Genomic DNA, 22,218 nt, shown 5'->3' with positions numbered 1-22,218 from the left:
TCACGTTTCAAAGTATAGTTTAAATAGCTACAAGCTGACTCATAACGCATAATGATCCTTGGCTGTGTTGGACTGAACTGAAATGTTCTCCATGATGCAAAATTAACTTAGACCGAGTTGTTAACAAAATGTAACAAGTTTGCAGTTTTCTTTCTTTTCATATGTGTCATATCTCATGAGGTACAGTGCGTGTTTGAATGCATTATACAACCTGCTTGTTGAATTCGTCTGGAGGACGCCATCTGTGCAGATCCCGGAACTCTCCTCATCACCCCATGCGTGTCACACCGCGCCATGGTCTGCAGGGTGAGCGCTGTTGCCGCCCTGTAGGCCTGTAGTCTTCTCCCAACAAGTCATAAGCAACCACACTGGCCAATCGTTTTGGGACAACTGATTGACATCTGTACCAACTATGTTCATATAGTTGCATTGTCAGTGCTCTTCAATGTTCATAGAGCTGAAAATGTCAGTGTTCTTCAATGTTCATAGAGCTGAAAATGTCAGTGTTTGTCTCACTCCAGCAAAGTCTCTGCGGTTCCGTGTGGCCTCTGTCACTGCTCCCAGCCCCCCTTTTTGTCTGCAACACATGCAGGTAGTTGAGGGGAGGGCTGCTTTTGGTGGGCCCTTAATCAAGGCACAGCGGGGCTTCTGCTGCTTTAGCTTGAGATGCAGATAAGGCTTATTGTCTGTTGTAGTCGCCAGCTGGGACAAGCACTTGGGGGTGTTGAAGCATTTCTGTGAGTTGAGCGGTATCCCGGGCGTGGTCTTGCATGCAAGGGGTGTAGGAGGCTCCGAAATCTCGCACAGTACAGGCGCCTGCAGAGGAATTAATAAAAATAGACACCAGGTTACTTGCATATGTTCTTATCATTTCTTCATATTGACATATATTTTCATAAGTCATTATCTATAAATCTCCCCCTTTTTTTTTTTTTTTTTTTTTTATAAATACATTTACATTCATTATCTATAAAACAAAACTACATTGCTTGAATGCATGCTTGAGGATAATGATACGCCAATTGTGCACATTGGCCCTCACAAATCCTCAAACAGTGCATTCAACAATTATGCATATTTATGAAAACAAAACTATGTTAATTACATGTCTGAGGACGATGGCAAGCAAGCATTGCGCATATGCTTAAGCTTAACACAATCCCCAAACAGTGTATTCAATAATACTATGTAAATGTTAGAGAAAAAATACATTTTCTCTTTTAACTTGTTTTACAGCAGTGCTATACAAAACAGAACACACAAGTGAACAAAGAAAAGACCTTAAAGCTGCTCCAATGACAATCAGTTCAGACTTCAGTCAAAATGGTAATCTGATCAAACCAGTTCTACTGAGAAAAGAAGGCCGGCCTTAATTGTGACTTAATTCCAAACCCAAGTTGTATTTCAAATCTAAACAAGGCAATGCAAATGGATATTCTTGACATATACATGTGTACAGTGTAAATGTGTCTCGAGCATATAAATCTAAACCTTTAAAAACATATGTGTGTACATCTTACAGTTTAAAATAAGACAAACCCTGGATCCTATGTAAGTTGAGAAATAACCATGCAAGTAAGGACTAGATAGGCTCAATGCTCGTCTCTAGGCTGTCTCTGGGTTAACAAAGACTATTATAATTAGTGTTGGCACCTACCCATGCTTCAAAAACCTGAGCAGGCCCTTTTGGCCTGGCAACCACAGCAGGTGGCCATTCAAACAGAGAACAACATTTGAATACAGTGTGAAACGTAAATACACTTGAAATCTTAGAGGAGAGATGCCATTTGTTGATCTGACTGGTCAACTTCTGTTGTGAGCTTGTAGATCTGCTACTTTCATTACTACTAGTTTGGGCTAAAGGGTTTGGGAATTGTCTATACAGTTGAGTAAAATAACTAAGTATATTACTCAAGTACTTAATTTGATTCTTCAATATTTGAGCCAACTCAACCATTAATTCTATTTGTTCCATTTTCTTAATATGGGCATTCTTAACTTTAGTCAGTACAGAACAATGACCTGTGCCCTGTTTGGTTAGGCCTTAGGTCATGAACCTTTTTCAGGGAAACCCATTTTCGACCACTCTGAAAAACCGTTTTAAAGATTTGTGTCCATATTTAGCCTCCATGTCAGTCATAACCTGATTCCAATCATCTCTGTCCAATAGGACAAGAGGTGAACTTTTTCCATTTCCCATCTTTCCTGGTGTGTGAAAACCTGACCTGCACTCGAGTGTACAAAAACTCTAACCACCTGACCTGTACCCCCTGACCTGTACTTTGGTGTGCAAAAACCCCTATACTTTATGGTGTATAAATACCAAACCTGCACTCGAGTGTACAAAAAACTCTAACCACCTGACCTGTACTTTGGTGTGCAAAAACCCTTAACCCACACTTTATGGTAAATGAAATTCAAAAGACAGGCTGGCTAAATATGGACTTTTCGTAATATCATATTATTATTATTATTTTACCCCTTAAATAATCAACCTAGTAATTTCCAGGAACTTGTTTCAGAATTTGGAAAACAGAATACATTTATCTTTTTATTTTACACCAGAAAGTCAACCCTAGTTTATTTCCATACTTTACTTCATATCGTATTCCTAAATTTTCCCTAAATTTGATTCCTATTTGGTTTAACCTGATATTCTCAGGTGAAACCCTTGACTTTCACAACCAAACTATTTTAAAACTATTACTTGGCTTGAGCTGTACTGATTCATTTAACTTTATCATAGTTTTTCACAACTTAATCAGAAACAATTTGCTTGTGCATAACATCTTATTGGTTAGCCTAAGCTAAACAATTATTATCTGGCTTGCAAACTGTCCTGACAATTTAGAAAATATGAGATCAAATCCTGAGTTAAACTGAATCGGACAACTATCTTTTTTGTGATATCTTATTATTTTAAATAGTTTAGCAAATTATATATGTATCTTACACTGACTTTTATTTTCGCCCATCTTTCCTTACAGACCTGACCTGTACTTAGGTGTACAGTAACCCAAATGACTCCAAATGACACATTTAAAACGTCTTAAAAATGTGACTCCTCTCTCCAAATCTAATGACAAATCTAATGAACCAAATCTAATGACAAATCTCTCCAAATCTCTCAAATCTAATGACAAATCTCTCCAAATCTAATGACAAATCTCCAAATCTCTCAAATCTCTCCAAATCTAATGACAAATCTCCAAATCTCTCAAATCTCTCCAAATCTAATGACAAATCTCTCCAAATCTAATGACAAATCAAATCTAATGACCTCTCTCCTAACTCCCCACACAGGCAAATGCACAAATGACTCTCTCAGAAATACATGGGCGAAAACTACAAAGACAGCTTGGCTAAATATGGTCTATTTTAACTCCGTTTCTATTAATTCCTTTCACGGTCTTAATTGCTCTTAATTGTCAGGATTTTTCTATTTAGAGTATGGAAATAAAAACATCTCACCGTTTCTAGCGTTGCCCTGAGTTCGTTGAAATCCAGGCGTTTCGGTCCGGGAGAAGAGTACGTCCGTGGTTAAAGCGTGGCGCGTTCCCCTCCTCCCAGGAGGACGATACACTGGATCCCACTCTTCTGACACCATCTGATAGGGCTGGTTTTGGAGAGCGTACATATTGTACGCTTCGGAGGCCAACACGGTGCTGAGAGATGCTTGAATAAGAACAACTGGGTCTGGTTTCTGGTGTAATTTATTGATCACGAACACAGTCAAATAGATACTCTGTCTCATTGACCAAGTCAATGAGAGAAAGCATATGTGTCCGGGCTCACTGTCTGCCAACAGTCCATGACTGTTAGCAGAGGATAAGGCCCCGCATGTCAGTTAACACATCGTATATATTGCATGCATAGGTGAGCTCCTCCCTCCAGGAGGACAGATAGTGGGAGGGAACATACAGACAGGTTTGGCATACATTAGTTGGCAATTGTCAGACAGTATATACATACAGTATATTGATTCCTTGTCAATCATCATATAGAAACAATACATTACAGAATGGTATATGATGGAACTCATAATAAGGCATAGAGTATATTCCTTACATAGATATAGATACAGTTTGGAGAGAGACAGAGGGAGAGAGAGAAGAGAGATGGGGGGGAGAATGGGGGGTAGGGAGGAGGTGGTGTGTGTGTGTGTGTGTGTGTGTGTGTGTGTGTGTGTGTGTGTGTGTGTGTGTGTGTGTGTGTGTGTGTGTGTGTGTGTGTGTGTGTGTGTGTGTGTGTGTGTGTGTGTGTGTGTCAGAGAGGGGGGATGAGGGGGAGAGGGAGGGGGAGAGGTAACCTCAAAGGGCACTGGAGATCAAAGGTTATATCATAATACACAAAGTCATGGCCTAATCAGATAGCAGGGCAACTGAAAGACAGTTTCACAGCAGGTAGGGTCAGGGTGTTTGTGTGTGTGTGTGCCTAAGGTCAACAGAAGTTGCGGGAACGTTTACACTATGTAAGTCTCCCTAACAAAGGAAATTATAATTATATTTATTGCCACATCATTACCTGCTCAACTGATATTCCATCTACAAGTAAATCAAGTGCAGTGGCATTAGCAAGAGCATACCGACTCCCAAATACGATGGTTTTAGTTTTAGCAATATTTAACACTAGTTTGTTCATTTTAACCCATTTGGTAATGTTATTCAACTCAACCTGCAGATTCTCTCTCAGCACAAGTGAAGTTGGTGATGCACAAAACAATGTTGAGTCATCAGCATACATAATTAAATCTGCATTTTTAACAACATAAGGTAAATCATTTATAAAAATTGAAAATAACAGTGGACCTAAACAACTCCCCTGCAGAACGCCACACGATATGTTCCCACTGGAAGAAAAACTCCCATTAAAAAATACTCTTTGTGTTCTGCCATAGAGGTAGCTCTCAATCCACTCTAGTGATAAGGGTGAAAAACCATAACATTTGAGCTTAGCAATGAGAATACTGTAATCAATGACATCAAACGCAGCAGTAAAATCCAGGAGCACAGCCCCAACCAGTAAGCTGTCGTCCATAGATTTTAACCATTGTCTGTCATGTGCACTAATGCAGTGCTGGTAGAGTGCCCTGGTCTATATGCATGCTGTGCATTTGTAAGTAATCCATTACTATTAAAATAACTAAACATTTGTTTAAAAACAATTTTTTCAAGCATTTTACTAAGCACAGGTAGTATACTAATAGGTCTACAGTTGGATCCAGTGAAACCAGTCTTGCTATCTTTAGGTAAGGGTATGATTTTAGATACTTTCCATAGATCTGGAAACATCCCACTAAGTATACATCTATTAAAGATGTGACAAATTGGTTTAGAAAGCAACCTTGCTGCAATCTTAAACACTTTTGCATCTAAGTTGTCAACACCAGGGGATGTGTCATCTGCAAGAGAATGTAACATCTTCTCCACAGTGTCTTGATCAACTCTATCAAATGTAAAACAACATTTTTTATCTCTCATTATAGTGTTAATTATATTGCATGTTAAATCAACATCATTTGACTGCATATTAGATCTCAGACCTTCAACCTTATTAATAAAAAAGTTGTTAAAATAATTTGCTACCTCATATGGCTTAGTTATGAATTGACCCGCACATTCAACATACATTTGAGAAGTGTGTGACTTCTTACACATTATTTCATTCAAAGTTTTCCATAATGTTTTTACTGTCATTTACAGAATTACAGATTTTTTGTTTAAAATATCCTTTCTTTTTAATATAATTTAATTTGGTAACTTTATTTCTCAGCTTACAATAAAACTGTCGGTCTAAAAGGCTCCCTGAATTATGTGCAGCTACCTTAGCTCTATCCCTCTGCTGCATTAAAGCTCTAAGCTCGTCATCAATCCATGATGCACTACTCCCCTTCACAGACCTCTTTCTGAGTGGAGCATGCTGATCAACAAGCTTCACAAATCTATCCATGAAGATATTCAAAGCAATGTTTGGATCATTTTCCTGACATAGATCAGACCACTTTAAATCTTGAACTCCCTTAACAAACAAATCAGCATTAAATCTTTTATATGACCTCCGGTAAACAATCCTGACCCCAGACTTCGGCATCTTAGTTTTTCTTGTTAAAGCAATCAAATTGTGGTCGCTAAATCCCACTGCAACTGAGACTGCTTGTGAACACAGCTCATGAATATTAGTAAAAATATGATCAATACATGTTGACCTATTCATACCACCAATGGATGTAGAAATACGTGTGGGTTGATTCACAACCTGGACAAGATTACAGGCGTCAGCCATAGAAATTAACTTGTTACGTAATGGACAATTTATTGAAAACCAGTCAATATTCAGATCGCCAAGAAGAAAAATATCCTTACTTTCATCTGACACTATATCAAGATTTTCACATATTTTTTCCAAATATTTAACATTAGAACTGGGAGGCCTATAACAACACCCGATTAAAATGGGCTTGCAGTATGGAAGGTGAATCTCTAGCCAAATAACTTCAATGTCACTACATGTAATGTCATTTCTTACCAAAACTGGAATATGTTCCTGCACATAAAAAGCAACACCACCACCATATTTGTCCCTGTCCCTTCTATAGAGCCTGTAACCTTGAACAGCTAGGTCAGAATCATCAAAAACTGTATCCAGGTGTGTCTCTGACAGTGCTAAAACATGAATATTATTAGAGGAACAGATATTTGCGATCTCATGAACTTTATACTTGAGACTGCATATATTTAAATGAGCTAAAATCAATCCCTTCTTAGGCAAACTTAATGACACAGATGTAGTTTTGTTCATTGGAAAAAATAAAAAATTACAAAAGATACATACTAAAACACCCTAACCTTCAGAAATACAAACATACAGCTTTATTTAAACTTGTCTAGTTGGTCCATGCTCTTAATACACAGACCCCTAGAGTTCTCTGGTGCACCAACTTGTTTGATGAAAACCTTGCAGTTAACATTCCAAGTGGATTTGATTTTGCCCTGTTTCTTGAGTTGCCTCGCCTGCCAGGAGATGTCAGCATTTTTCTTAGTGAGGTGCTCATTAATGTACACATTAGAGCCTTTCAGTTTCTTTCCTTGTTTAAGAAGATTGATTTTGTGTTTTCTATTAACTCATTGACTGCCAAGGCACGAGTTTCACGAGTTATTACAGTAGTCCCAGGCTGCCAGAGCCCGAGTTTCCCGAGTTGGAAGCCATTTTGAATTTTTTTTTTTTTTTTTTTTTTTTTTTTTTTTTTTCAATTTTTTTTAGATACTTTCCATAGATCTGGAAACATCCCACTAAGTATACATCTATTAAAGATGTGACAAATTGGTTTAGAAAGCAACCTTTTTTTTTCCCGAGTTGGAAGCCATTTTGAAAAAAGAATCATTTTTTTTTTTTTTTTTTTTTTTTTCAAAATTTTTTTTTATAAAAAATTTTCTAAAAATGCCTCAAATGTATTAGGCATGATCGCAATTGCGAAATTGCATGTTTAGCCCCATAACAAACACATCTTTCAAAATGTCAAAAATGGCTGTTTTGTCTGACTTTGAAGGCTTGTATCTCATGAATGCCTGAACGGATTTCCAAGCGGATTTTTTTGTTTGAAAGCTGTTAAAAAGTACTACACATATGGTGCATGATCTAGGCATGGGCGTGCACGATCCGTGCACTAAAAATGTATCCGTGCACTAGAAATTTAGGAAGGTGGCAGTGTTTGTTTTGTCTGACTTTGAAGGCTTCTATCTCATGAATGCCTGAACGGATTTCCAAGCGGATATTTTTGTTTGAAAGCTGTTAAAAAGTACTACACATATGGTGCATATATGGTGCACGATCCGTGCACTAAAAATTGATCCGTGCACTACAAATTTAGGAATGTGGCATCCTGGTACTTGGCAGCCATCTTGAAAAGGGCATTCAATGAGTTAACAAAACGAATGATAATGGCAGGTGTTATAGGCTTGCCTTTCCCCTCCCGGACTGGCAGGGTATGGCAAGCCTCAATATTGTCATTATCAAGAGCAATGTCCTTACTCTTAAGAAAAGCAGTAACCTGCTTCTCCGTGGTCTCCTCATCCGTACCTTCCTCAGATGCTGTACCTTTCACAGCACTGAGATAGGTCTTTGGTCGAATAACAAGACCGGAGATTATGACATCATTCATTCTTGAGTACTGTTCCAGATCAGACACTCTGTTTTCCAATTGAATGATATTCTTCTCTTGTTCCATATTCTTCAGTTTCAACTGCTTGATTTCTGACAGCATATCCGTTATAATAGAATTTTGCTTCGTCAAAGTTGCCATCTCAGCAGACATCATATTCAGTGACTCCTTTAACTCCTCCATATCCTTCTGAAGAAGTTTCATGGCCATGTTTCCACAACAGCAGCTTTGTTAACACAAAGACACAGTACTTTATGCTACCTCACACCAACACAGATAACACTCACCAAACACAGGATGATGTTTGTATAGACAGATCACGGGCTAAAGGCGAGCCCCACTGTCTCCCTGGTGGTGTGGACAGATCACAGGCTAAAGACAAGCCCCACTGTCTCCCTGGTGGTTCTGGGCTTCTGCTGGCCTGGTGGTTCTGGGCTTCTGCTGGCCTGGTGGATCCTGGTGTAGACAGATCACGGGCTAAAGGCGAGCCCCACTGTATCCCTGGTGATTCCGGGCTACTGCTGGCCTGGTGGTTCCAGGCTCCTGCTGGCCTGATGGATCCGGGCTGCTGCTAGCCTGATGGTGCCTGGAGGTGGCTGCCTGCTGCTAGCCTCCTGGTTCCTGGTAGTGGATGGCTTCTACTAGCCTGTTGGCCAGGGCCTAGGCCTAGGCCTGACACAGATTTTACCTGAAGATCTGTCTCAACCCAGATTTCTTCCTCTATTTCCACTTTTAGTAAAAAGTTTTACTTTATAAGTCTTTAGAAGACACTCACAATCCACAAGTGAAAGATTGAGTGTAGAAATATTGAGGATTAACAAGATTTTTGCTAGATTGTAACCACTGCTCAGTGCATCTGCTCACTCACTCTGCTCACTCCTGGAGCAGAGTGAGTATAACATCTCCTGGATGTTATACAGCCCTTGTGTTTTGGTTAAAACAGAATCATACTCACACAATTAGGTAAACACAGTTTGTTGAGATAAAATACAGAAATGGTTGCAGTAATTCAACTCTCATAGATTTCTCCCATGGTGTATTCATTCATTGGCTTTAAGAGCCAATACAGAGAAATGTTTAACCACTTAAACCAGGGGTGTCGAACTCATTTTGGGGTGAGGGCCGCATTGGATGAAAGGCGACTTGATGAGGGCCGAAACAGTCGCGGATCGGATGGCATGCACATTCGCGCACATGTTCGCTCTGTTTTTCTTCCTGTCGTCTCAGCCACTGCTATAGCTAGCAGTATAGCAGTATATCATTTTACAAATTGTGTTCATTATTAAGTAAAATAGCTACTTTCATTATTGGTATTACAGTTGCAGTTAGGTACGAGAGATACTATTTGTTTAAAGGAGTAGTTCATCCCCAAAATGACTTTTTTTTTCTTTGATTACTCACACCATGGAGACTTGAGTTCAATAATATATTTTTATTGTATTTGTCGCATTACTAAGACAAAAATGTGATAATAGTACACTTCCCCCCATTGATTCCAGATGGGGACACAAATGCATTTGGGTCCGGAATCAATAGGCATGCATTTATTGTAATCAAATTTCTGTTTTAGGAATGAGTCTCCATTGGCTCCATGGCATTTTGGGGGTGAACTACTCCTTTAAGAAGTGCCAATAAGAATAAACCATTTGATAATAGAATAATTCAATTCCTGATAGTCTCTGCTATAATTTGTAAATGGCTAAAAAAATATATTATTGATGCAGGACAATAATTATTTCTTATTGTATTTTATAATAAAAAGAATAAAAGTAAAGAACAATAATGGCATATTCAGGCAATATCTGAATAATAAAACTTTTACATTTTATTATTATTATACACATTAATTTCCATGTCTAATATGTGTAATCTTTGAGTACAGTTCGAATATTGTAGGTATGTTAAGGTATTATTCATAGCCAGACCCCCCACCCCATTCCTAGCAATGCTGTCATCTTCAGAGAGAGAGAGAGCTGGTCACTTAACATTCCAATCAATCAACTCAATCACTGCCAGCTGGTTAGTTAGGTTCATTCTTAAAACAATCATAACTCTTGACAGGAATGGGCTAGAGACTTACTTTGCTCAGAAATGTATGCTCTACAAGCCTGGGGCCGGATTGAATCATCTCGCGGGCCGGATTCGGCCCGCAGGCCGTATGTTTGACATCCCTGACTTAAACCCATTTGACTAGAGTCCCAAAGGGGTATATTACTAGCCTCATTCCTTTTTCCCCTCTACACTAAATGTCTTCACCCCAGAATAGAGATGCTAGGGTTTATATACAGTAGTTAATGTCTCTTGACTTTTTATTGCCACAGAGTCGGACTCTGACAGTGAGCTGTCGCTGGATGAGCACAGCAGCTCCTATGGTTCATCAGACAGCGAAGATGAGAGAAGGAGACGGAAACACAAGTGGAACAATGAAACACAGCCCCTGCATAGCACTCCTCTTGGTAAGACAGCCAAACACACAAACATGACTTTAAGACTTTATTCATCCCAAATCGTCAATTTGGTTGTAGCAGTGTGGTGTTAAATGCACACCATATTGTGTATACAGAAAACACATTACACATTAATATAAAGAAAATAACCTAAATGAGAGGGTTTTGGGTAGAGAGCAGATGATAGAGAGGCAGTCTGGGTCCATTTGGTTCCATTTATACACTGTCAGAGTCACAGACCTGTAAGGGTCCATTTGGAACCCCCTCAAGGAACCCTGAAAACCACTGTCCTATAGTAGATTGTTTTACAATTACACACTGGTATCTCGACATCTAGGATGGATAAATGCACATGTGCAAATGTACAGAACCACAAAGGAGTTATTATTGTTATTATTATTATTAACCCTCAATAAAACAGACAAGTAATCCATTCGTTTGCACTACCACTAATACATTTGTAATTCTTGTGGTCTTACTCTGCAACCCGTACTGTAGTGGACACAGTAGCCAACCCTGTGAAGCCTTACTGGCCGGTGGAGCCTCCGACAGCCAGCGAGAACGACGAGGAGCCTGGCGAGGTGGGGATGCTACGCGTGGAGACCAAGGTCAAGGTGGAGCTCCACCCAGACAACAAACTGAAGGCCGAGTCTCCGTCCGAGAACGAGGGCGGAGGGAAAGACAGCGCCCCCACCAGCTCACCTGACAGCAACCAACCAAGAAGAGGTGAGAGAGCACATGCTGTGTATACAGTCTTATTTAACATTGTTTTAATTGTTTCTTAGGGACATCCAGACCAAAACATATACCCCCCTCAAATTGCATGTTTTCATAAATGTTCCTACCAGGTAGGAACATTTATGAAAACATAAACATTCAGGTGGGGTCTTGTTTTGGTCTGAACGTCTCCTTTAAATGTGCTTCATTAATTTAGTACTATGAAGTTAACCTTGTTAATCTTGTAAACTATAGTGTAGACCCCGTGGGATTTGAATTTAGTCTCATATTTTTTCAACTGTCATCAAAAAGATCTTAAAAACCTGTGTACAAAAGAAAATAATTAGTAAGAATACTTTCAGCAGTGTTTCACATGGAGACCTTTTATTGTTGAGCTGAACATCAGATGTTGGGGGAACATCCCTCATCAAATTAAACACATGACTCAACCACAATGTCAGCACTCTAATCTGGTTCCTAATAGTTGCTGAATGTTAGCATTTAACTTGGTGAGTGAGTATTTCTGTGCTTTGCGATAGTGATTTGAATTGTTTTATTTAATTGTTTTGAACCAACATACAAAGAAGGTTTGGATAAAATGTCAGTCTTTCTCTGTGTAACTCTGACTGTGTTTACGGCATATAGTCATACAGACGCGGCGCCAGCCTTTTCAGGTTGATTTTGATGTGATTCTAATGTTCATTTCACAATGGCTACTGGCTACTGACATAAGCCATGTTTCCATAAAACGTATTCGAATTAGGGAAGCGAATTATCACAAATACGCATTAAGACAAAGCGAATTTAGCATGTTTCAATTTGCGGGTGTCATTCGAATTAGCGATGTCGCATGAGTTGATCGGGCTGATTTTTTCAGACCGAACCTGAGCACTGTGTAGTGGGAAGAAGGGGTTATCAATCATCATGGCCCCAAATAACTTTACGAAATTGGCAAGAGTTCCTCTCAATACATAAAGCTATATAACCTCTCCATCATTGGTAATAGTCAGTGGTGTGTGTTCCCCACATTCCCGCGCCCCCACCGTTGCACTCAGGTTCACCGGGAAAACCGCGGTCGCGTTGCTGCAGTGCTCATCCTGAAAGTTTCAGTGTTCTCTGCAAGGTGGCCGATCTGCGGCGCGGAGACGCGGATGCGAGCTGCTGTGGGCATTGGGCTTGTAGATCGGCCACTTTTGGCGTGTGATGAGGAAGGGTTAGCCACGGATGGCTTTGACTCCGGGAGGTGAAAACGGGAGGAATTTACACACGGTCCGTGTCACTCCGTGTGTAACAAACAACCGGTTTGTTTTGTGGGCTAATGAACGTTAAGAGGCAGGGGAAAGTGTTAAATTGGAGGACGATATGGACCCAGAACGTCATAATCTATTCGCTTGTATTGTCTGACCCGTTTCCATTCACAAATGCGCATTTAGTTTATTCGATAAAGGCTCAAAATCCACCTCCTCCAAGCGGATAATTTTTTTTGCGGATAATAAAAGTTTATTCGCATTTTGAAGTGTTTCCATAAAAACATTTTGCGAATAAGCCGTTAATGCGCAAAAAGTGGCTTTATGGAAACGCCACTACAGAGACTGGTAGAATTAAAGGGTTACATGAGTTTACAAGAGATGTGCATGGACCAAACTGACCAAACTGACTGATCAGTAGATTAATTGACTAAGAAGTGACAACCGTACTATACTTTGTCAGGGATTCTGAAAAACAAGATCACCTACCCCCCTCCTCTGGCCGACAAAAACATGAAGAATCGCCTTCGGGAGAAACTTAGTGACTACAACTCCCCGACCATTTCTCCGCGGACACCTGTCCCGTCCTCTCCCACCAATCGAGGCCTGCATCCAGCCACCGGGGGGAACGGGGTTCTTATCAAACTCCCACCTCGCTCTCCAGTGACCCCTCGTCCACCTCTGTCACCGCGACATCAGCACAATGGAGTCTCTACCATGGTAACTGCCATGCTCACCACAACAATGGTCAATGGCACGGAGGAAGCCAACCAATCAGATTCAGAGTAAGTGGGCTATCGATATACTACTGTATATACCAGGGGTCTTCAACGTTTTCAGGCCATGGCCCCCTTAGTAGAGAGAGAGATGAAGCAGGGACCCCCACAACCTGTTCATAGATTCCATATAGTTTCATTGTTTGACAGCACAATCATCAATGTATTTTGGATTCATGTCAATTTGTGTTATCTGATAAATAACCACTTGAACCGTCAATACTTCCTGCTCTATTCCCTTCTACACCAAACCTCTTTGCCAAAAATAGGCGATCTATGGCGTTGTGAGCTTGTAGATCTGCTATTTTTGGCTAATGTTCTCTGAATATGGACGCTAGGGTTCAAGTGGTTGATATAAAAAAAAAAATGCTATCACACATAGATTTGGAGGACCCCCTGCAGTGACCCTTAGGGGTCCCAGACCCCCTGTTGAAGACCCATGCTATATACCTATCTATGCATGTATGTTCAAATATATTACACACATTTTAATATTTACATATTTATCTTTTCCAACAACATAATGTATGTACATTTTGCTACATATATTGTTTTGATAAATGTATGGAATTTTCTTGCATATTTACATATTTGCTACTTGCGATCATTTATAATATTAGTTGTGTTCTTTCTATAACATGGTGAAAAGGTGTGTAGCAAAATCACGTGCTTTGGGAAGATATGATATTATATGATATACCATTCCTTTCATTCAGGAATGTATTGTACTTACAAAAACATTTTTCTTTAAACAAAAGTGGCAGCAATGAAACATCTATCTGACCGGGAAGGACGGCTACAACAACGTCTCAATCAAGCAGAGAAGCGCTACTGTGCCTGTGGAAATGTACCTGCATGGCCTCTGTGGCTCAAACATGGGTTGACTCTGAAATGCCTCTGGCTCACCAACTACCAATGGATTGTATATTGTGTATTTTTGTGAAATAACTTAAAAAGGGAACAGATGTGACTATAAACAACAGGGTGAATAAAAGTTCAGCAAATCCCTGTCAGAGATTAGACACAGCAACATAATGGACCACCCACTGTACTGTATTTGCTCAACATTGGTGGTTTATTAGAATGATGAACATTGAGCATTTTCACTAAACGTTAGCCCCCAGATCAAGGTTGGCAGGGTTCAAGTGGTCAATGAATTTCACGTGCAAGGTTCCTCGTGTGGGGATCGGGGATGGCCTGTCATGTACAAAATACAGAACTTCTATTTTGTCATAAAGACTTTTATTTTCTAATGAAACAATGTGCCATGACTGAATGTGACCAAGTACCCAAGCTGTTGATAGGCTAAAACACGTGCTATACATGTCTTTTCACACACAATTGCCTTAGCAAGGAGCCTGTAGATAATGTTGTATGTTGGTTACGTGTGTGTGTATAGGAGAGAAATCATTTTTATACTGTAAGTAGTATGGAGTAAGCGGTGGAGATTGTCAGCAAAGTCATTTGAATTATAGTTTGTTTTACATTTTAAAGGACTGTACAGTTGTTTTTTTCTGCTTGCTGTTAGTGAGGTCACTTTTGGACTTACAGATTCAGCCAATGTAGAAGTTCTGTTTTTTTACCACATGTTTGCTGTATAATGCTTAGTTAAAGTTATTTGGATAAATCAGGTTTTCTCTTTTTGGCAGAATTTACAAAGAATGATAAGGTAACTGTTGACAGGATAATGTTATTTTTTTTTTATATATATACCGTCGTTGTTGGGTGTAAAGCTTGTATCTCCAAGTTTCAAATGTGTACGTACGTTCTTTCGCAAAGCAAAGCCCTGCTTCATCAGACAAGGCCCAAAAGTATAGTGAAAACAGCAGATCTACAAGCACACATTGTGTGCTTGTAGATCGGCTGTTTTCACTAGTTTAATTTATTTTTAAAATGCAAAATGCAAAATGAACAGTTTTGGACATACAAGGTTTTCACCCGACAACGACGATATATATCTTTTTGGCCTTTCTGCCTTTATAGAAAGTACAGTAGGTAGACAGGAAACCGGCTGAGAGACGGGGAATGACATGCAGCAAAGGTCGTCGGGATCAGGACTCGAACCTGCAACACGACGTCATGCATCAGAGCCTATGTGGTATGCGCCTGGACCGCTAGGCCAGCGGGCGCCCCCCAGGATAATGTTTTAATATCATTTTTTATTATTACCTTCTTAATGTGTTATTAATGCAGGATACTGTAAATGTGGGATAAATGCTTGAGATGGGTTTTTACAATGGCTGACACTGTACTCCCATGATTATGACTTATCCAGTGTCTTAGTATACGTGGTTCAATAATATTGTAATTATTAACCACTTTAGCCCTACAGCGCATATACATTGTCATATCATATGAAGAATAGTTAAATTAACTGACCTACAGCACAAACTCACAATACATTGAGATGAGTTGTGAGCTGTTTTGAGAAAAAACTAAAAACAAAATCACACACACACACACACACACACACACACACACACACACACACACTCACACACACACACACACACACACACACACACACACACACACACATTTTTAAACGCATATAAATATTTGACCTGAGAAGCAATTCTATTTAAATTAAAACGCATTTTGGTATACAAGTGAGTTTTCTAATTGAAAATTTCCCATCCAATGGGCCAAGCAAATAAGCGCTCTGATTGGCTTCTTGCATTGCGTGCACTGAGGTTTGTTGTCTGTTGGTTGGTGCACTGGTATGATCAGTATGCCTGAAACTCACCCAGTGGTGCACCGGTATGATCAGTATGCCTGAAACTCACCCAGTGAGAAAGGTTCTGTGGTGCAAAACTAAGCGCGATTAAAATGTGTTCTTTAATCACCTTCCCCCCGAACAGGAACTCCAGGGTGAAAGTGGTTAAGTGTAGTGAAAAGTCATTTGTTCCGAGGTCTGAAACAATCAAAGTGCAGTAGGTACAGTATGCAGGCCTACTGCCCATTCAAACAGACAAAGCCATATACGATTATGAGGCTAATTGTAGAAGATCCAGAGTTGTGTTTTATCTCCATTTTTGCTTCTACTTTGATAAAATGAAAGGAGTTGTCACTGCTGTACGTGTAAATCAAAAGGCAGCTGAGAAAATGCACTGAAATTTAGAGCTTCAAATGCTGACTTTAGTAATCTGTCAAAACGTGTCATTTGTGTACGTGTATTATGTAACACAAATGTCATGTGGCTTAATCCTTTTTTATGTTTGCTTTTACTTGATTGTACCCAAAGAAAGGTAACTATTGTGTTCCTTTTGATTGTTATCAATCATTGGACAATGCCATCCACAAGGTCTAAAACCTTCATGTTATATACTTCGATCAATTTAGCATTTGTAACAAGGAAACTCCAGACAATTCAGTATTATTGCCAGGGGGAAGAAATACAGTATTCACTGAGATACCTTTCAAATATCAACACCCCCGTACCTACAAGTATTAATCCACCTTCCTATTCATTATTCACCCATGCTTTAGGTGAACAATAAAACATTTCACATGTAAATGATGTAATTTTTGTTTTATAATTAAATTGTTGTTTTTGGCCATGAACCGTCTTCATCATTCTCTCCATTCTGTATTTCAGGGTTTATAAATGGCAAATATGTTTTTTGTGTCCTAGACACTGGATTTATTAATGTAAAATATTTGTATTTATTTTTGTGAAAAGACACTGGAAAGACTGGAAATCTGACTTTGCATTTGTAAAATAAAATACTTTTGGATTTATGTAAAGAAAAGTGGAGTTGTCATTGTTTTTTTTCCAGTATGTCAAGTCAACGTTTATTATAGAAGAAAGGCTGAAACAGAACTCTCAAATGGAACAATTATAATTGACACTAGTAAAATACACAGAAATGCAGAAAATAAACCACATATTTATTATAAGACCTGCTTTCTGATGTTTATGTTTATTAATTACCCCAGTGAGTTAAAATAATGAAATAAAGCGAAACTAGTTATGAAGGGAATACTGTTGTTCAAGAATGCTCATACAATCTTGATGTGGGCCTTCAGTCGCAACAAATCAAATGAGCTAAAGAGAAGTGAAAAGATTAGGGATATCTAACAGGATATAGCTCCCTTTGGATATTGATAATAAGCTAAAAAGATAATATTTTTAATAGACTGCAAGGTTGTGGTGTCTATGATGATTACTGTGTTTATTTGCGTTGTGTTGTGTTGTATGATGTGGTAGTAGGATATGCAGTTACCCATAGTGTATATGAGAAACAAAATATGTATTTTTTTAAGTCTGTAATAGCATAAAATAGCATCCAATAAATATAAGAAATAACAAATGTCCCCATACGGTATATACAAAAAATTATACTTTATTCATTTAATTTAAATACATTTCCATCAGTGTATAAATCATTTAATAGCAGGAATCCATGATGCGCCTCATGCTCATGAACCTCATGCCACTGCTCATGCCCATGTTCATGAAGTTCCTGTACTCTCCAGGCCTCATGTACATCATCCTGCCCCTGTAGTTGGGCTGCTCATACATCAGCCAGTGGCCGTCCATCACGTTGCAGGACATGCAGTTGTTCATGCGGTAACGGTCCATGATGTTCTCACAGTCATCCATCATCTCGTACATCTGGCCTCCGAAGTTCTCCCTCTCGTAGATCCTCATCCTGTAGTTGCCCCTGTACTGTGATTTCAAATTTGGATGTTTAATTTATTGCAACCGTAGGTCACAGATTATAGTCTGTGGTTCTATGGTTCGCTCTGACATCACGCTCTGGCTTCACTGTGATGTCACACTAACAGAATCACTTTTATGCCCATATATGGAGTTCACTGATGTCATCAATATTAAGCCCATATCTAACAGGACTTCATATGAGAATGCCCATATATGGAGGCCTCATCGACCACATACCACACTAACAGAATCGATATATGGCCAAGACAGCCCATATCTGTGCGGCTGTGGGCTCTCACAGCATATCTCCATACATGGATCTCCATATATGGGTACCAGGGGTCTCCATATATGGGTAACTGGTCCGATATACATCACTGGCCAGATGGCCCTTTAGGGCGAGGTCGCATGTGGCCCTGAGGCGTCTTACTAGTTATCACTGCTGCATTTGATAATAGACAGAAATGCAGTGTTTTACTGTTGATCTTACCATGGGGATCATGCGGCAGGACCTGATGTGATCGCTCATGCCCATCATGCTCATGTAGTCGGCGTACTCTCCCCTCCTCATGAAGTACTGGTTGCCCATGTAGTTGGTGCGGTCGTACACCATGAAGCAACCCCTCTCCACCCTGCAGGAGTGGCACCTGCTCAGGTAGGAGGACATGTCAGCGCAGTCGCTCATGCACTCATAGGAACGACCCTGGAAGTTCTTCTCCTCGTAGAAGACAATCTGAAATCAAGATTAAAATGATTTAGCCTCAAGAACTGTCCAACTTATTTAATGTACAGTATTAACTAAATTACTCTTAAGGACTGTCCATAGTATCTCCGAAATGTTCAGTGATAATTTCCGACTCTCATTCGGTGTAATGCTTTTCAGAAGTCTTGAGTGACTTAATTTTGTGGTCGAACCGGACCTTTTGACCGAAAAGTTCGGTTTCGGTCAAAGTATGGACAGGCCTTCAATGTCACACTCTTGAAATTCATAATAAACACAATTAAGTTAAATAATTGGCCTTTTATGAACTGGTTGCTATTTATCCATATTATAAAGCAGAGGTCTTCAACAGGGGGTCCGGGACCCTATAGGGGGTCCTCAGAGTTACTACAGGGGGTCCTCCAAATCTTTGAGTGGTAGAACATTTTTTTCTCCTTTTTATATTAACCACTTGAACTCTAGTGTCCATATTCTGAGAACTTTAGCCAAAAATAACAGATCTACAAGCTCACAACGCCTCGTGCTGTGAGGCGTAGATCAGCTATTTTTGGCAAAGAGCTTTGGTGTAGGGGGGAAAAAGAGCAGACTAAGTACAGAGTGAAAGGTCAAGTTTATTAAGTATTGACGGTTCAAGTGGTTAAATATCTGAAAACACACATTAACATGAATCCAAAATACACTGATGATTGTGCTGTCAAACAATCAAACTATATGGAATCTATGTACAGGTTGTAGGGGTCCCTGCTTCATCTATCTCTCTCAACTAAGGGGTCCTTGGCCTGAAAACGTTGAAGACCCCTGTTATTTTTCCAATCCATAGGTGAACTTTGACTTACCTTGCTCATCATGTTCATGCCACTGGAGGTCATTTTGTCTGAGTTCTGCTTGTAAGGCAGGTGCTTCTGTTGCTGCTTCTGGTGATGGTACAGTACACTGACACTCTACCTGGTGGAGGGCTTCCCTCTTTATAGAACCTGACCTCCCAAAAGACCATTGTCCAAACAACCTGAGCCAGCAACGTGTCATAAAAGCCCATAGTACAGTACAGTAGCAGTGTGTTTGGGGTTTGTTCACATTTCCAGGGACTGGGTCCCTCTAAAGAACTCCAAATGGGTGCTTCTGATAATATAAATAACAGAACAAAAAGCCTTTGGTCTACACAGTTTGTTCATCTTGTGTTTTGGAGTTCTTTCAGGGTTTCATAAAAACAGACTCTGGTCTGTCACAAGATCGGGCCTCAAACCTTCTCTTCTGATGCAGACCACTAAGAGAGAATGGACCATATCCCATTTTCAAGGTCACAATTCTTTTATTTCATGACAGTATGACAGGTATATTGTTTTGGCACGGGCAGTGATAAAAAATCTGGACATCGTTTATTTGACACAGAATGTACTATCCTAATTGCTTGAGGTTGACAGGGGTCACCCTGAGAATATAGTAGGGTCGCCCATATAGGATTATCTTATGTAGTACACGATCTCAATGATAGTACACGATGTACGCAGTTCAAATATCGCATGACATCACATAATCTTCGGTTTGCTGTTGACTGCATAAAGTCAATACATTCTGTAATGCAATACTGTATAACAGCAGACCAACATAAGAGCATGCTCACTGCTTCACAATAAGGAATAATAAGCCATTTTACTTAGACAACCACTTTGCTGAAAAAAGAAATGAAAGCATTAATCCTGTAATGTAATTTCTTATAGTTATTATTTTAATTGAGAAATAGGCCTGTATATAGGTAACTTGAAAGGGCAGTTTAGTTGGGATGAAGTGGCCTCTGATATCTTGTGTAAATATTCTGTCTTTCTTGTTACCATGTTCCCTGATCATATCTACATGACAGCAGATTTTCTTCTAATTAATCTGCCGATTGTCACCATCACCATCCACAGGTTGTGATCAGAGACAGTGATGTTGATCATGGACTGTTGTCAAAGTTTATATTGTGTTAACTTTGGCCACCTTGATCAAAATGAATATGTCTCATGTAGTTTTCTCCCCTAAAAAATACTTATTTCAGTATCCAAGTTTCTTCATTCTAAAACAATTGTGTGTTTATGTATTGCTTCTATGAGTAGAGATAAAGAAATCAGATTTTGAACGTCTAAAATAAAAATACAGTGTGCATTTCATTTCCTGTTGAATTCCCATGGTGTTCTTGATAATATCTGGGTTCATACTGTACGGTATATGTTGTTCCTAAATACCTAGTCTTATTATTACTTTTGCTGAGAAGACTAAATGAGCATTCTTTCCCATTTTTAAGGTATTAAATTCCTTATCCTTTTGGGTGTGATTCTGTGTTAATTTGGTATAGGCTAATGCCATTGATTGATTGTTCTGAGAGATGAATGACACTGGGATCATAATAGATTGTTCTTTACAGAAACACATTTAATAACAAACATAAATTGTCCAAAAACAGGTCAATTAAATCCATGCACCCTTCATGTTTGTATTAATTGATATAGTTCTTTTCAGGGTGCCAGCAATCATCATCTATATTCTTGGACATACGGTACAGTATGTGCAGCGATACAAGACAAAGTACCAGTAAAGAAGATTTCTACAAAATTTTAAGTGTGCCTGCAGCTCACTAAGTGTGTGCAAACCTTGCATAGCAGTTGGTGTTACCATTAGCATTTTTGCATTAACATTAACATCATTATTAACATTAATAACTAACATTAGCATTTTTATCATTAGCTTTAACATTAGCCACCCACCCACCGACTTTGAGACCAGTAACGTGTTGGGAAGTGGAGACATGGCTGTTTAAAGCCCAGCCAATAGGAAGGCAGAGGGGGCGGGGCATAAGCAATTACAGATAATTCCTATTGGCCATGTAAGTACACACAGCGAGTTTCGAGTCGGTACCATGCAGCAAACTGGAGATATAGCTATTTAAACTCAGCCAATAGGAAGATAGGGGCGGGGGGCTTAATCAATTACAGCTCATCCCTATTGGCCGGAAGAAGACCAAAGTTGTGTGTGCATTTTAAAGTTTAAATCACGTTGCTAGGCAAAAGTATGGCATAGTTATGTGGCGCCAAAGTTTCTGGGAGTCCCCCATTCAAAGTCAATGGGGTTTTTGGGCGTTTTTTTTTTGTCGCCATGGTAACACGGATCGGAAAGAAAAGTAATAGCTCACCATTCCCGGGCCAAACCGCAACATTTTGATGTATATATTGCGGAGGTGGCATAAATCGTGTGGCAGTTATTACGTGCCGAAATTTCCACCATTCAAAGTCTATGGGGTTTTTGGGCGTCGTTTTTTGCGAATTACGTCGCCATGGTAACACAGATCGGGAAAAAAAGTAATAGCACCCCATTCCCGGCCGAGACACATGTTTTGATGTATAGTAGGAACTGAAGTTACCAATGCATTATCTATGGAAATAGTGAGATCTTGCATGGGAGTCAAACCAACACTGTGCCATTGCAGGGAGAATCAGCTGCCTGATGAAGAAC

The 22,218-nt window shown here is 39.5% G+C and overlaps 2 protein-coding genes across 2 annotated transcripts in view; one reads left to right on the top strand and one right to left on the bottom strand.

Moving 5' to 3' along the window:
• Positions 1–13,358, top strand: part of LOC308294427 (cadherin EGF LAG seven-pass G-type receptor 1-like) — a gene marked incomplete at both ends in the record, with an annotated part of 76,989 nt that extends 63,631 nt beyond the window's left edge. Inside the window, 3 exons of the mRNA XM_080737160.1 lie at positions 10,480–10,614; positions 11,104–11,331; positions 13,033–13,358. Coding sequence (XP_080593286.1) covers positions 10,480–10,614; positions 11,104–11,331; positions 13,033–13,358 — 689 coding nt within the window. The remainder of the gene's footprint in view (positions 1–10,479; positions 10,615–11,103; positions 11,332–13,032) is intronic.
• A 4,377-nt stretch (positions 13,359–17,735) lies between these two features.
• LOC308293491 (gamma-crystallin M2-like) lies at positions 17,736–19,601 on the bottom strand (the record flags this gene model as incomplete). The annotated part of the gene is made up of 3 exons (XM_080736043.1): positions 17,736–18,017; positions 18,502–18,744; positions 19,569–19,601. 3 exons carry the CDS (start codon positions 19,599–19,601, stop codon positions 17,736–17,738), a joined length of 558 nt encoding a protein of 185 aa, XP_080592169.1.
• Positions 19,602–22,218: the final 2,617 nt, after the last annotated feature.

Source organism: Nannobrachium achirus (assembly GCF_963921795.1).
Source record: "Nannobrachium achirus genome assembly, chromosome: 11".
NCBI lineage: Eukaryota > Metazoa > Chordata > Actinopteri > Myctophiformes > Myctophidae > Nannobrachium > Nannobrachium achirus.
The sequence above is the reverse complement of the archived record's forward strand: the minus strand, read 5'-3'. Positions and strand labels throughout refer to the sequence as shown.